This window comes from Epargyreus clarus, unplaced genomic scaffold, assembly GCF_041222505.1.
Source record: "Epargyreus clarus isolate Ecla_fem2 unplaced genomic scaffold, WU_Ecla_fem_2.2 ptg000034l, whole genome shotgun sequence".
Taxonomy (NCBI): Eukaryota; Metazoa; Arthropoda; class Insecta; order Lepidoptera; family Hesperiidae; genus Epargyreus; species Epargyreus clarus.
The window spans coordinates 8,829,763-8,846,034 of NW_027332239.1; the positions used below are offsets into that span (position 1 = coordinate 8,829,763).

A 16,272-nucleotide genomic window follows, 5' to 3' on the forward strand; every position below is an offset into this window, starting at 1 on the left:
GTAGCGCAGCTTGAGTTATTAAGTTAATATTACAATTAAAATTCACGTACATATATATTTCTATACCCTTTGAAGTAAATTCTTGTTCCTAATTACTTATCGGAAAGGACGAAAAGTCAGCCGGATCATCGGATTAAGAATATCAGATGCTTCGTAACAGTCATTCAAGTATGTAGGTTAAGTATACAGTTTAAAATTAATTTAAATTATTAAATAAAACGTAAAATATGCTGTTTTTTTGAAAAATTTAAAAACTGTAATTTATAAGGCTTTATTTGTGAAAAAATCTAGTATGGTACCTTATTGTTGGTGAATTTAAAAAAAACAAATGTGTCATATTTTGTGTTGGAGAAATGGACTCGATCGAGGAGGAGCAATGTTTACATCAATGTGAAAGCTATATACAAAGCCATAATGTTCAACTGTTATTAAAAGATTGCATCGTCCAACTTTGTTTAAATAAACCTGAAAATCCTGTTATATTTTTGCGGCAATATTTTCAGAAATTGGAACGAGTAAGTTGAACTAATGGTTGTCAAAATTATGTCGAAACTATGATCATGGACGTCCTTTATAACTATAATTTTTGGTTCTTGATGTCCGCGATAAAAATAATACATACGACTTTGTGAAGTACACATAGCATCCAATCCAGCCACACTTTTGCTTGAGACAGACCAGAATAGAATCCGGAATCAGCATTCTTGCGGAGTGATCAGTATATTTATGGCTTATGCTATAAATATTGTGTTAAAACTATTTTTAATAACTACGTAATTTTAAATGTCCATCGGACGCGCTGTCGTATTGCGAGAAATCCTCATCTGCATTGAATCATTTTAAAATTGTAATATTTACAAAACCTATACATATTTGTACCACATTTAACTTAAACTTGTTATTGGTGTATATACAGATGGGGGTGAGATTTGGATTGAAAAATATGCTAGAAATTTTGATAATTATAATAAACAGAAAGCTTAATAATATATCTACTGCAAACATTAATTAAAATCATTTTTTATTTTATACTGACAAATAAACTCTAACAAAATTGTATTTTAAATTATAGAGAAAATGCAATTTAATAGAGCTTGAACACTTAAATTTGATTTTGCTAAACTAACAATTTTTTTTTCTTTATATCTATAGTTAAAAAATATGAAAGACTAATAAAGCGTGATAAATCTTTTATAAAGATTATTCTGAAAGTAGCATCTTTAGAAAGCACCACCTTAGCATTTAGTTATATATCTGCTTACTAAAATAAAGTCCAATAATGTACTCTAATATAAATTATTTGCACTCCTTACTTATGTAATTACAATATCATAAATATATTTAGGTACTATGTACCTAAATATATTTATGATTATATAATATCATATATAATATCATAACTGTATAATATCATAACTGTGGAAGATTTATACTTATTCTATTAATAGGTCAAAATTTTCCATTTACACATCCATATTTTTGACCAAGGTTTGGTTAATGTTGCCTTGGATAGTATTAAAATAAAATATTTCTTTATGATTTAACTATATCATTACCTACACTAAGAAAGTTTGTTTTAAATAGTGATAACTGTTGTAGGATCAGGTGAAAGCAGCGCAGGCAGCAGCAGCGACGTCTGAGGGCGAGGCAGATGGGGAGCTGTCGCCGCTCCCTGTGCTGGGCGGGCAGCTGCCCCGGCGCCGCGGAGGCATCAGTGCTGAGCCAGTCACTGAAGAAGATGCCACCAGTTATGTTAAAAAGGTAAAAAGGTTCTGGATGTGTTGGAGTATTGCACAAGCATGCTGAACTGCTTTGACTCTATAAATTGAGTAATTCGTAACAAGTCCATTTACATAAACAATTTACAAGGGTAACCTTCAAAAAAACATATTTATGTGTTGAAAGATGCCCTTTTAAAATGATAGACTGGCACTGGTACACATGTACAGAAAAGACACAAATAACATCAATGCCAATCTTCAAACGTACTGATGCACTTTTGTGAAATAAAATTATTAATGAACAACAAATATGACACCATCCATTCATGACCATCTTTAACTTTGTTCAAGGTGGTACCTAAAGACTACAAGACGATGGGTGCATTGTCGCGCGCCATCGCCTCCAACGTGCTGTTCACCCATTTAGACGAATCTGAACGCGCTGACATGTTTGATGCCATGTTTCCCGTGCAATGTCTGCAAGGAGAAACTGTTATCCGCCAAGGAGACGAAGGAGACAACTTTTATATAGTAGATTCTGGTGAAGTTGAGGTGTATATGAATACTGTTATTTAATTTAGAGAGAATTATTTAAAAAGCTGTAAAATTCTTGGAGAAAAGTCTTTTTAAGAGATCATCCAGAAAAAGGGGTCATCAGGAGACAGTGTGGCAATACCCTTAGTAATAATAGACCATACTTGTTTACAAATAGAGTGTAACATAGATTACATTATACCTTGGAATGTATGAGTGTTTAACATTTCATCAGAACATAGTAGGAGAGGCACAGCTTAAATGAAATTGAAGAGGCACAGAACTCAGAAGTACCTCAAGTTAGTCACAGATGCATTGTTACCCCTGAAGATTAAGCTGAAAAGCTTCCCAGACCTCTCTTACCCCACCTTTCAAACCAGAACACAGCAGCACTTTTACACTGCTGTTACAAGTGTAATAAAATTGGAGTGTCCATTTTTAATATTGAAATAATCGCTTTTTACTACATGTATATGAATATACATTATACATACTGTACATACACCAAAATAACATTTTTTACAATTTATGTCTGTCTGTCTGTTTGTTCTGGCTAATCTCTGAAATGACTGGACCGATTTCGACGGGATTTTTATTGGCAGGTAGATGTAATAAGGAGTATCTTAGGCTACTTAGTCTTGACGATTTTTTTTGTTTATAATAATTGTAGATTTCTTTTAAACGCGGGTGAAACCGCCGGGCACAGCTGGTCTTTAACATCTTATCGTGCACTGACAGGTGTTAGTGAACGGCGAGCACGTGACGACGATCGGCGAGGGGGGTAGCTTCGGGGAGCTGGCGCTGATCTACGGCACGCCGCGCGCCGCCACCGTGCGCGCGCGCACGCCGCTCAAGCTGTGGGGGCTCGACCGCGACTCCTACCGCCGCATCCTCATGGGCTCCACTATACGCAAGCGGCGCATGTACGACGAGTTCCTCTCGCGCGTTTCTATTTTGGGTATGTCATAGTGTTTTTATTTATATTTATACCTAACGATAAGGCAGGCGGGCTACCTGGTGGAAAGTAGTCACCGACGCCTGTGACAACACCAGAGGAGTTGCCAATGCATCTCCGGCTTTGGAGGAGAACTCTTTTTGCACCCCTCACCATATTATCATTTTCCGTTTCTGTAATTGGAGCTTTTGATTGGATCTTCATGATTTTGTGCAGGGAATAATGTAAATAATGAGAATAATGTAATGTAAAATGTAAACAAATATTTACTTCGAAAACGTATATACTAGGATTTCTGCTCAAACTTGCAAAATGTATTTTTTACAAGGAACACAAGTAATTTATAATGAAGGAGTCATAACAGGTTATTGAATTTAATTATTTTATGATAATGTAATAAACATCTAATAATTCATCCTACAAATAGTTTTATAATGAATGCTTATATTCCAGAGAGTCTAGAAAAATGGGAACGTCTAACCGTAGCAGATGCTTTAGAACCAGTATCTTTCAACGACGGAGAGATTATCGTGCGCCAGGGAGAGCCTGGGAATGACTTCTATATCATTGTAGAAGGTAATTTTTAATGACCTGTAAATGATTCCCCAAATTAAAGTCCTCATTCACAAGTTAACTTTTGACTTAAAATTTATACGACGACGGCGATAGTATTCTATAAATTTTTCGCATTGAAAAGTAACACCAGAACTCTTGTATTCCATCCGCCGCAATGCAATCGATTTCAACGTAAAACGTAGATGCTATAAATTCAAATCTCATTTATTCAAAATTGTTTCATATAGAACACTTTTTGAAAGTCAACAAACTACCACCGCGTCGGAAGGTGTTATAGAGGGTATAAAATTTAAGGGATATAAAGTTGTTTACTTACATGTCGGTTCTTTGTAAGAAGAATGGCACAACTCAAAATTCATTTTTCTGTTAAAGACACAATTTAATCCCAAATATTGCCTATTTTAATATGTCCTAACAGTATTGTGGTTATATACATAACTACTTATAATTGTATTTATAATTGTATTTTAATTCTCATTTAAATAAAAGATTGTTTAATTTTAAACTGGCTCTCCTGGAAAATTGCCTTTTCTACTTTTGCCATTATACTTGCAAGGAAGTGATGTGTTAACATGAGCGTTGTCGTGTTCAGGTACGGCGGTGGTGTTGCAACAGCGCGGCGGCGGCGGCGAGGAGAGCGCGGTGGAGGTGGGGCGTCTCGGTCCGTCGGACTACTTCGGCGAGATCGCGCTGCTGCTGGACCGGCCGCGCGCCGCCACCGTGCGCGCCGCCGGGCCGCTCAAGTGCGTCAAGCTCGACCGCGCCAGGTTAGTGCTAACACGCCATGGCATAATCCGCGCCAAACGTCTAGTGCGCTCTGAAGTTGTTGCGCGCAGATGTAGTCATATCTACAATTTGCTGTTGCGACGCGACTCATTTCTATATTCAGAGCGGACTAGTTTGGCTTGGACTCTAATTTGCTTATTCTATGATCTCACCACACTTGATATATATAGCATAGATAGCACTCTTGGCAACTTTTGAGCAATCCCTTAACCACCAAGTACACTTCAGTCTAACTTTATTCTTGTTTTAAAACCACCACGATCCGCCCCACTGCCCAACGGCGCTACACATCACTAGGAGCAGTACACCTCATCTCACCGCAGTATATCCTACTTTCACAGACCAAAAAGGCCAGAAAGTCGGATGGAAATGTTGCTTTGATATTAACAAACGAAATGTACATACATCATAGATGCTAAGGAACTATTTAAGTTTAGTTTTAGATTACACTGGCATCACATTGAGTCGGCTGGAAAACGCTCCGTGAATTCTAATCCAGAGAACTTTATGTATCTTGCATCTGTTTCTGTAATTGCTGACTGATTGAGAATTTAAAATAATTTCAATATTTTCTTTTTACAGATTTGAAAGAGTGCTGGGCCTCTGCGCTGACATTTTGAAACGCAACATAGCTCAGTACAATAGTTTTGTTTCTCTTTCTGTATAACAGTTTAGATGACAGCTGATTTTGAAAATATTCGATAGCAGTTTTCTTATTGTTGTTCAAACACCATTTGGAATAATACTGCCAACCATAATTACGTTTAAAGATTTTAAGAATAGGTACTAACTAGCTGCAGAGCACAATTGTCTCTTTTTTGTATATACACGAAAACTTCATAATTATAAATTAATTTATTAATACAAACGCATTGATACCTTAGTAAATAACCTATGCTAATGATAGATAGTAAATTGAAGAACTCTAATAATCAGTCTGTAGATTGTAAAATGAATGTTTGCGATTGCGTAACTTGTACTTAACTAATTCTTAACGGTCTTGAATAAATTTTGCGGCCCATTCATGGACCCACAGGTCTTCCCAAATAAATAAGTAAACGCATCTACTAGTTTTTTAAATAACCGTTTAACTTGCTGATAATTTAACATGCCCTAACTATGGAAGGCTTTTGAAAGGTGACCCATGCAACAATATTTATATTATAACAATATTGAAATCTTTCCCTTAAAATAATATGTTTTACTTATTTCAATTTGTCATGAAACTATAGACAATGATGACAATGACAATTTATAGACAATGATTTTCGAATATTTAAGGTAAGAATTGTATTTGTAGTGCCAATGCAAATACATGCTGATTATTTTAGTGGGTTTGTAGGCACGAAGGTACAAGGTGGCATTTTCGTTCATGGCTTTTTCCATGGAAGAGAATGTTTTCCATTCTAAGAATTACGATATGTTAATGTGGTATATGCTGTCATATTTATGTAATGTTTCTTGAATTAAGCAATAATATTGTTATTGGAGTGAGTTTCGTTGTTAATATTTGTAAAGTACATTAAATTATTGTAAAAAATGTGTAATATTCATTTAATCAAATTTCCTATCAAATGAAGATTGAAAAATATAATATACCAGCTATAAGAAAAATCAACATGGATTTTTACTGTTTTAATCAAATATAAGTATGCAATTCATTACAAAAATAATGTACACAATAAATTAAATTACAAATAAGTCAAAAGCATAAGTAATATGAAATGCATCTTGCGAGTAAGTCACTTGTTATTTCATAAATAAGATAATATTACATTTTCATTTGAATTATTTGTTGAGTTGCTATTTTTATTAAACCATAGAAGTCTTCACTGATGTGTGATCTCCAAAATTTACATCTGCCCCAAACTAAAGCAGGATAATTTGGTGAAGATATGCCTTGAAATATTCTTGCAATGCTCCGACCAGTAAATTTACAGTCTTTGTATGTAGAAATTAATGTTCGTACATCTGAAACTACGCTTTCCACTTCCAGAGGGCGTTCTTGCAACTTAACATTTTCTGGCAAATTATTATGTCTACCGAAATATGTATTAATAATAGATTTTAATGTATTTGACTTTTCTTGAAGAAATTCTTCTGAAAATATAATATTTTCAAATGAATAATTACCATGGTCATGAAAAGCTTTATTGATTTCTTCTAATTGATATAGCATTACTTTTTCTTGGGTCTGAACCGAATTATGAAGGTCGTCCAAAATAGAGTCCAGTTCTGAAGGATTTAGGTCACCAGGAGCTTTTATTTTAAACCCTAATGTATTGAACTCTATTTTTAAATGAGATCTTTTGGACCTGCCATCTTCACTGATCCATTCAAGATTTTTCAAATGGTATTTTGTAATGCCACTTTCCCAGCCAATTGCAGCTGCAACTTCAATCACATTAAATTCAAACACACTATTTTTTGTCACACTGGGATCCTTTTTACTTTCTAATAAATAGGCCATTGCAAGAGGAGCACATGCTTTAGCAGCTTCAAGTATTTTTGTTGGTCCACCATAAGATGATATTTTGCACATAGTGTATGCATTGTTTAGAACTTTAATATATTTTTTTGGATGGAGTTCAATGTAACATAAAATTGTGGCTATATTTTCAGATGGTAAGTCTAGTTCTTCAACTGTTGCATCAATTGGTATACCAACCTCATGCCCTTTACATCTTTCTGAATTTTGTTTATTTGATTCATGGTTTTGAGGTACACATTGGCATGGAATAAAAACTTTTTGAAGTAACCTCCTTATCATAGGCCTATCGATGGAATTTGCATGAATATGTTTGAGTAATTCATTTTTATCACTGCTGTTGTTACTTAAAAAGACATGACAATAAGCTGGTTTGCCATCACGACCAGCTCTGCCCACTTCTTGGACATATGACTCAAAACTAGGTGGCATGTTGTAATGTATAATGCATCTTATGTCAGACTTGTTGATCCCCATGCCAAAAGCAACAGTTGCAACAATAATCTTCAATGTTCCATCCATAAAGTGTTTCTGTATTTTCTTTCTCTGGGCAGCAGACATGCCAGCATGATAAGCTTCAGCTACATAAGACATCCTTTTTCGTTTTTTGTTATTTTTCTCCATATTTATTTTTCCTGGCTCTGATAGACAAGACCGTAAAATTGATGCTACTCGTTCACATTCATTTCTTCTAATACAATAGACAATAATTGAACTATACGAAGAAATCCTTTCTGAAGCAAGAAAAGAGACCAAAGCTCTGTCCTTGTCTTTTTCTAATGATACTGAAAGGTAAAGATTGCTGGGAAGAGCTGGGTTAGTAATAACACCATTCAAAGCGTCAGGGACATTTATGTGATCAATAATGCTACTTATTGTTGTCTGGCTGGCTGTAGCTGTCAGCCCCAATATACATTTAACTTTTAATTTTTCCCGTAAAACTCTACATATCATTAAGTAACTTGGTCTAAAATTATGACTCCATTGTGAGACACAGTGAGCCTCATCAATACAAGCGAATGCGATTGGTGGTAATGTTTTGAATAACCCTGAAAACCCATTTGATGTATCTCCTGATATCAATGCTTCTGGGGATATAAGAAGTATATTTATGTCACCATTTTTAATACATTCTATAATTTTACGACGTTGTGTTGGCGCCTGATTTGTGTGCAAGCACCCTGCTCTTAAAAATTCAGGCATGCTTAACACTTGATCTTCCATTAGTGAAACGAGCGGTGATATAACCAGGGTTATACATTTGAAATGTTGACTATAGATGTACGCTGGTAATTGGTAACACAAAGATTTTCCACCTCCAGTAGATAATATTAATAATGTTGACATGCCACACAAAATTCTTTTTATGGCTTCTTCTTGTCCAGGACGGAAAGCACCATGGCCAAACATGCTAAGAGTTTTAAACAGCTCTTCTGTATTGCTATTTTGGAGGTCAGGAAATATTGGTTTGACAGCATCATCATCACCTGAACTAGGTTTATCTGCTAATATATTTAAAAAATATTCTGGCACTTGAGTAGATTCATAAATACATTCACTGAGTTGGTCTTCAATAACAGGGTTTTTACTTTCAGCACTGACAATCTTTTGCATGTCTTCTAAAGTTGGTATACTGTTTGTATCACACTCTTCTAAAGGTAATAGAGCATTTTCTTTTTGAGCTGTACAGTACCGAGCCATGTGCCCAGTAGAGTTACATTTAAAACATGTGATTTTCCCACCTTGCGGAAATTCCATCCCACCATGCAAAGCCTTTTTATCCTTCCACAGTTGCTTTTTATATTTAGAATAATTAATACCTTTCCTGCCTCTAACAAAAACCTTTTTCTCTATATTGATTTTGACAAAATTGTCATTAATTGTACCATTTTTAAGTTTTACTTGCAGTTTTGCATCATCGGACACATTATCAATTTGATCTTTGTTTTTTTTGGGTGATTTGATGGTATTCAATATATCGGTGACTTTTACATGACGTGGATTAACTTTTTCCTCCAAGCCAAAGGGTAAAAATTGATTTATATCTGGTTTATCAAGCTCAGTCTTATTATCAGCTGCATTACTTTTTACAACAACCCTCTTTGTTGGTTGCTTTTTGCTTTTAACCCTTTTTTGTTTGCTTTGAGGAATGTTTACTGGAAGGTTATCATTACTTTCAGTAGATCCAATGTTAAGCGAATGACTGTTAGCTGAGCTGTTGTCAATGTCTAACTTCCTCTTTTTAAGTGCTGGTTTTAATTTAGATATTACAATATTATCTTCATCAGATTCACTGTTTTCTACATAGTCATAAGTTTTTTCTGCAATTGAAGGTATAGGTTTAGTAGGAATACTAATATTTGTTAAACCAAACTTTTCCTCACTCTCAGGTTTTTCTTTGTGTAAATCTGACAATCCAGTTGCCCGTTCCACCCACTTCGTGTTTATATTCCTAATAGTAGTACTTTTAATGCTTTCTAGTGGATTCCCAAAACCATTAAACAGTGATGTACTTCCAAAATTTAAGTTGCTTTCCTCCGCCTTCTTTATTTGACTAGAAAAGTTTATTTTTCCATCAACTAATATGTCATTATTGCTGAATACGGTTGAATTGAAACTGGCGTTATCACTGTTATCTTCTAAGAGACTATTATTCTCGCATTGTTGAGTAACTTTTGTATCAGGTATTTTATTTTCTTGTGATGACTGTGTTTGGGTTTTGGCTAGTGACAATTTTCTTGGATTCCTTATTGAAAATTTACTATTATGAAATAACTTCTTAGATAGATTTTCAGAGAACGGCGTTTGCGATATAATATTTTCTGTCGGTTTTGGCGACAATAATCTATCCAGCTCTTGCGCAGTAGGTAAAGCAGGAATAGGAAGTGGTTGCTCTTGAAAACAGCTGGAATTACTAATTTCTTGTGACAGAAGGACGGGTTCTGGTGATCGAATTGGCTCTTCATCAAAATCACACGTAACTAAGGAATTCTCTAGAGCGGCACTTTTCAATTGAAAATATTTTTTATATGCATACTTTATGTTCGTCGGAGCTTCTTTTATGTCAAATTTAGACGGAGTTCGAGAATATTTTGCTTTAAAATCATTTTCCCACGTTTTAACGATAAGTTTACACTTGATATAAGCTTTGTCCTGTTTAATTGTTTCTATAATGTCCATGTTTTATAAAATAAACTATTTTTATAGATCACTTATGAATTCCCGCGCAACTGTGCCTTATGACAATGTCAAATTGAAGTGACAGCACTGACACTACTGACAGACCAGGGGGGGCACACTTCCATACTAAATGACTTTTTGTGCAGATACTAGCGCCACGTAACGACTCGCCCCGGAAGCTACAAATTAAAATGGCGACGGAGTGACAGTAACTGTCAAAATGATGTGTCTGTTGTCAAATGTCCGCAACTTCGTTAATCGCTTATAATTTGAAAAGTTGTTTTTGCACTTCAGAGAGACACTGTTGCGACAACTGTACATATATGATGCCTCCCACGTAAGTTGTATCTTTAACATCAACTGTAAAGGAGCGTGATTCGAAGATTCACATCGTCACATTTTTTTGTATCTTTCTGAAATTTTGTTAAGTATGTAAATGTAGTTTTGTTCTTGTATCAAAATTGGGAAAGAAAAAAGCATAATGTAAATGTGAATCTTTGGAACACAGTCATTTATAGTTCGTGTTTTGGAGATACAACTTATAATTTACCTAATTTTAATACATATATTGAAAAATGAATATATAATAGGTAAGTATAGGTATGTATGTAAAACCCATGAGTAGTTCTGGGGCAGGCTACTAGGGGCGCTTTAGGGGAGACAAAAAATACGTAGAGTTGCCACTCTATAACATGTATGTATAAAAAAAAAAAAATAATACTCTATGTGACAGACTAAAATGACAGCACACTAAGAGCATAGATAATGAATCAATGGGGTGCATTATTAAGCACAAGCGTACATATACAAAGCCAAGTTAGTCATAATTAATAAACTTATCAAGCGATTTCCTATAAAGGTTCAACTTCCTATATAGGTTACTATACTCTTTGGGTTCAACGTCCAACTCACCGCTCCTCGGATAGTACGTTTGTACTTAGGTTTTGCTGCTCTTGGACTATGCTAATGAAGACTCTGTAGATAAGGCAGTTCCGAATTTTCCCAAATTTGTTCCTACCGCTCAAAGGAGTAAGCTCTCTCTAGGCAGCACTTTTAGCAGAACATCAAAACCTTTCCATTCTATTTGCATTTTATATAGAAAAGTTTTTTGAAATCAATTTGCTCACATTTAAGGAGCAGCGAGATATAATAGGATTTTTTTTTCGAAGACCTATTTCTACAGGACGGCAAATTAAACTTTAGCCCCCAGCAGCTCGAAGTTGTAAATAACAACAATATATCTTATTTTTCTATGATATAAATATGTCGGCATTATATACAAGGAATTATTTTAAAAAAGGAGACCATAGAAATAAACATCTTTATTTCATACTATAACAATGTAACAATTACGTTTAGGGCTTGTGACTTGTGATAAAAGAACATTATATTTACTAGTAAATTATCAGATAACATTAAACACTTACATACATTAAATAAATGAAATGATAACGCAAAACTAGTTCCATTAACTGATATTGTTACTCAATATCAGTAAGGGTGCTCCTACACAAATCGATATATGTCGCGATCGACCATTGATTGGACCAGTCGACGTTGATCGTCTTTGTTCACTCTGCTGCCTGCTCCTCTTATAAACGTCTCATTATAAACTCATCTCAATCATCGACTGACGATTGATCAATAGCTATTTTATCAACCGGTGTCTGTCGAATAACCAAATCTACCTCACCAATCGATCGATGTCGATCAAGGGCATCGGTCCGCGATCGATCCATTGGTGTGTGGGCACCCTTACAGTTTACGATATCAATTTATGATTATAAGTATTTATCTATTGGCACTTATAAGTAAAACAAGGAAAATTAATTTGTCCTATAATTCCATTACCTAAATGCTGTGTCAATGGATAATAAAAATAGAATTCATCTGTTTCTTTACTATTTACTTACAGTATTAGGTACTATAAAAATACTATGATTAGAAATCAAAGCTGCATATAATATTAACATACTATCATACATACTATTCAAAATATAAAAAATACGCATGTAAGGTATAACTCCATAAAAATAAATATTTATATGTATCTATGTAAAAAAAAAATTGTCATACTCTATCTAATTTTCCAGTCCTTTTATTTAATTTACCTATGGTTCCCTTAGGGTCTGGCGATAAAGTACTCCACTCAGTTAAAATGCACTGTTGAAATTTAAAACTACCACAAGATACTTTGTCTTTTAAATCCTTTTTAGGCATCACTATACATGAACCTAAAACATCATAAAAGTCTCTACTTAAACTATCAATCCACTCGGTTAAGTCACTATTTATTCTTTTGGTGTTTGCTTTAGCTAATTCTTGCAATAGTAAACTATCTTCATGACTAGGTTGAAATGCATGGGGTTTTATAAATGAATTGTTTTTATACGATGTTTGAGATCCACTATGAATTAACCTAGCTTCTTGATGGGATATTTCTTTTCCAGAAAAGTATTCTAATGGTGATATCAGAAATTTAGTTTTTGCGATTGTGACGGTCTGTTCAAAAATACCCACTTTCCAAATTCCTGGCAGCAAGGGTGACCTAATATTGGGTTTTACAAAACTAGTTAGATTATTTTCATCCTTGTAAATAGTATTAACATCTGCTATTTTTCCAGCTGGGTCCAACCATATTACAGTAAAATTTACATTTTGTTTCTCAGTGTGTGGTAGAAACTGATATAATAATATTGGCTCTGAGAAGGGTCCCAAAATATTAGCCATGTTTCTAAACATCATTTCCTTTTGATCATACTCTGAACTAACTTTAAATGTCTTTACATAGTCAATAGCTTCATTATCTAGGTTATATTCTAAATGCTTTCTGGGCTTATACCAGGTTTCTATGAATACTTCTTCACCGTGAATGGTAGCTTTATGTAAAATTAAATTGCCTTTATAAATATCTGCATACTTATACATATTGACTTCTATTATTTCACCAACTTCTATTTTGCAGTTTTTGTCAAGTAATATTTTTGAACTTTGCCGGGTGATACTTCCAGCATGAGTCAGTATCAAATCATCAGTACTTGCAGTCATATCATTAATATCATAAATATTCTGCCAGTACCCTTCCAAGTTATGTATTAAATAATGGTCATTAAAACCAATCAGTTGTTCCACTCTTGTAACAACTTCTTGATTTATGATGGGTTCAAATTTTCTAGCAAAAAATAATTGTCGATTTTGAGTATTTTGTATTCTGGGCCAATCTTCTGTGCGGAAATCGTTAGGTGAACATCCACACCAATCTACAACATGTTTATATTGGCATTTACAGCCCAATTTGCGCTTCCAGTTCGTCACATGAAGATTATTGTCAACATATGTATCACAAAATTCGGAATTCCTCAGGGTAGTATGAAAGAATGATTCTGCAGGCAATAATGTATGTTGAAAAACTATATCCAAGCCTTGTAATAATTCATCACGTTTCTCAACAACATAGGATACAAAGGCAGGGGAGAGTGCTATCCAGTCACTACCTCCATCAATCACTATGCCCTCTGGTAATTTTCTTTCACCAACTCGCCACATATGAGTGTCACATTCAATGAATGTTTTATCAAGGCCTTGTTTTTTGATAAATCTCTGCACCTCACGCCCATGTGACTTAACGAAATTGTATCCTTTATTGGCAGACAAGAACTTTTCCAATTCCTCTAATGATTTAATAGGAAAATCACTTTCACTTAAATTAATAACATAGTCCCATTGCCAATCTAAGGTGAAGAAATCTTTCATGGATGTTAGCAGCATTGTAAGCAAGGATGCTCCACCCCAGATTGTAGAATATCGGGTTGTAGCTAACTTTATGTTGGGAAACTGTTCTTCTAACACTGACAACTTCCGATGTAGATAATCTTGTCTCTGAAAAATAATGCTTTGCTTAATTTTTTTCTGTAGATAGTATATCTTTGCTCTTCAGATAGTATTAATTGCATGATATCATGTGAAGTTTGTAATTGATATTATGATTTTTTTTATGTTATTACATATTACTGATAAGTATAAATATTAGTTCTTCGAACACTGATAATTTTCAATGTAAATAACCTCCTCTCTAAAAAATTAAATTAGCATAAATTTTTTTCATGATATTATCTGAAGAGCAAGAAGTACTTACTTTTCAGATAATATTAATTGTGTGACATTTGAAATTAATATTCATATCACATTACATATTACTTATAAGTTATTAATATTACTTTAAATTTTTATGTGTAACTATTGGATGTATATATCATTTAAAAAAAGTAAAAAGAGAACTCACCTGATCGACGTGTATATAAAAGTAATGACTCGTTCTGTAGAGAGCATTTATTAGCCTATGCACTTGTCTTAAAGCTCGTCCATTTAATGTTAAAAGGAATACAATTTTAACTGACTCGTTTACATCTTCCACTGCAGTTGGCACCTGAGGTAAAAATTCTGTAAAATAACATACAAAATTTATAATCTAACATTCATCTTTTTATTATGTAGTAGTAAAACTACTATAAACAAGCATGCAGTCCTCCTGATGATAAGTGGCTACTACCACTCATGTATTTCTATAATCAACCTCAGATAGGAATAGAGCCTGACCTGAGGTAGCCAGACCAGATGCCTTGCAGATATCTTTAACATTATCTAATGTATATCTTAATGTAATTTATTATTTAATTTTAATTGACTCAATTTGTACGCCACCATGTGGCAAATGTGAGATTCTTATATGTCTGTAACCAACATCAGATTGTAACCACATTGCAATAAATAAAGATATTTCATTTTATTTCATTTCATTTCATGTTATATTTAAATAAAATGGTAATTGATATATTATTATAAAGAATTAAATCACAAATAAGTAAAGATATTAAGTAGATGATTTATATTTAAATCATACTTTTTAATCCAGTTTCAAAGATATTCATAGTGAAGTATCCCCCACAAATTTTAGAAGAGTCTCCAGGACATTTCATATCACATGAACTATCTGCAGTTTTTGCTGATGATGGTGGTTGATTTTCGCCACAAAAACACTCAGATCTAAAACAATAAATTTGCAAGTTACTAAGGAACACAGGTTGTGTTATATTAAATTATTGTTAACTCTAATTTCTTAATAAAATATAACTTACGCATATTGCACTCCAGCGTATGGAAAGCCAGCTTGTACACAAATATCCAAACAAAACTTAGGTGAATTGGTGGCAGCATAGTTCCCATAAAAGCTAGACAACAACCGTAATTTTTTTTCATCTAGATAGCACCCCAAATGCCTGCCGTAAGTCATTGTTTCCGATAAACATTTGTTAGTTAATGCTTTGGGATAGAACCTGCCCTCTTGAATCATACAAGTTTTGTTAACAATCTGCTGTTTGCAGCTTTGCGTCTTCGCTCGATGGATAGCTGATATGGCTTCCCGACTCTTTATGTCACAAGGAGGCTTGAAATCCAATTCTTCAAGCCTCAGCGCCGAAATATGTTTATACTGAATTTTTGGAGGGAAATCCTCATCGTCGGTAATACCAGGACTAAGTTTTCTTGCCGAAACTTCACCTTTTTCGTGGCGCAACAAAGAAGTATAACCATGTTTTTTTAACAAATTATCAGTAACAGAAGGAAACAAACTGATTGAGATCAATATCTGAATAAAAAATATTGCTAAAACAGTAATCACTAAACATTTGGCATACTTAAAAAAAAACCTTCTAAAATTGGCCATTTCAATATTTTCATGTTAATAGACATAACATTTTGTTACAACTGCTTCCTTATTTCATTCCAACGATGAGAAAGTCATATCAAAGCAATCATTTTATTTCGTTATCATTTTGTTTGTTCACAAAACATGTATCCCGTTCATTATACTCTGTATCTGCAACTACTGTCACTGTCATTTGTCAAATTGTTACTTTTAAATAGGTCGGCTGAAGGGGCTTTGCCTTGGCTTATTGTATTTCAGTCTAAATGTTAATATCATAACCATAGGTTATAGAACGCATAATAGGAATAAGGTTCTTTAGGTTAAATTA

At 34.0% G+C, this 16,272-nt stretch overlaps 3 protein-coding genes across 4 annotated transcripts; 1 reads left to right on the forward strand and 2 right to left on the reverse strand.

The window, feature by feature from the left end:
• Window positions 1-283: 283 nt before the first annotated feature.
• On the forward strand, window positions 284-5,776 carry Pka-R1 (protein kinase, cAMP-dependent, regulatory subunit type 1). Of its 2 annotated transcripts, none has more exons than XM_073091017.1 (7): window positions 284-515; window positions 1,600-1,761; window positions 2,073-2,273; window positions 2,994-3,213; window positions 3,664-3,786; window positions 4,379-4,553; window positions 5,155-5,776. In XM_073091017.1, the coding sequence occupies exons 1-7, from the start codon at window positions 354-356 to the stop codon at window positions 5,237-5,239; spliced, it is 1,128 nt and encodes a 375-aa protein (XP_072947118.1). In that variant the 5' UTR covers window positions 284-353; the 3' UTR covers window positions 5,240-5,776. The 2 variants fall into 2 exon arrangements, with proteins under 2 accessions (XP_072947118.1, XP_072947119.1); XM_073091018.1 differs by lacking the exon at window positions 284-515 and adding an exon at window positions 553-922.
• A 336-nt stretch (window positions 5,777-6,112) lies between these two features.
• RecQ4 (RecQ4 helicase) lies at window positions 6,113-10,325 on the reverse strand. The gene has a single exon (XM_073091016.1). It carries the CDS (start codon window positions 10,238-10,240, stop codon window positions 6,344-6,346), a length of 3,897 nt encoding a protein of 1,298 aa, XP_072947117.1. The 5' UTR covers window positions 10,241-10,325; the 3' UTR covers window positions 6,113-6,343.
• A 1,222-nt stretch (window positions 10,326-11,547) lies between these two features.
• oxt (Xylosyltransferase oxt) lies at window positions 11,548-16,131 on the reverse strand. Its single transcript, XM_073091175.1, has 4 exons — window positions 15,376-16,131; window positions 15,141-15,283; window positions 14,523-14,680; window positions 11,548-14,119 (listed from the first exon to the last, which is right to left on the reverse strand). The coding sequence occupies exons 1-4, from the start codon at window positions 15,960-15,962 to the stop codon at window positions 12,311-12,313; spliced, it is 2,697 nt and encodes an 898-aa protein (XP_072947276.1). The 5' UTR covers window positions 15,963-16,131; the 3' UTR covers window positions 11,548-12,310.
• Between the last annotated feature and the right edge of the window lie 141 nt (window positions 16,132-16,272).

Excerpts from the sequence above, each read along its gene's own strand:
- Pka-R1 (XM_073091017.1), top strand. The coding sequence starts at position 354 with ATGGACTCGATCGAGGAGGAGCAATGTTTACATCAATGTGAAAGCTAT. Across the intron at positions 516-1,599 it reads ATTTTCAGAAATTGGAACGA|GATCAGGTGAAAGCAGCGCA; the intron begins GTAAGTTGAACT and ends TAACTGTTGTAG. Across the intron at positions 4,554-5,154 it reads GTCAAGCTCGACCGCGCCAG|ATTTGAAAGAGTGCTGGGCC; the intron begins GTTAGTGCTAAC and ends TTCTTTTTACAG.
- RecQ4 (XM_073091016.1), bottom strand. The coding sequence starts at position 10,240 with ATGGACATTATAGAAACAATTAAACAGGACAAAGCTTATATCAAGTGT.
- oxt (XM_073091175.1), bottom strand. The coding sequence starts at position 15,962 with ATGGCCAATTTTAGAAGGTTTTTTTTTAAGTATGCCAAATGTTTAGTG. Across the intron at positions 15,284-15,375 it reads TACGCTGGAGTGCAATATGC|ATCTGAGTGTTTTTGTGGCG; the intron begins GTAAGTTATATT and ends TTATTGTTTTAG. Across the intron at positions 14,120-14,522 it reads TTTATATACACGTCGATCAG|AGACAAGATTATCTACATCG; the intron begins GTGAGTTCTCTT and ends ATTATTTTTCAG.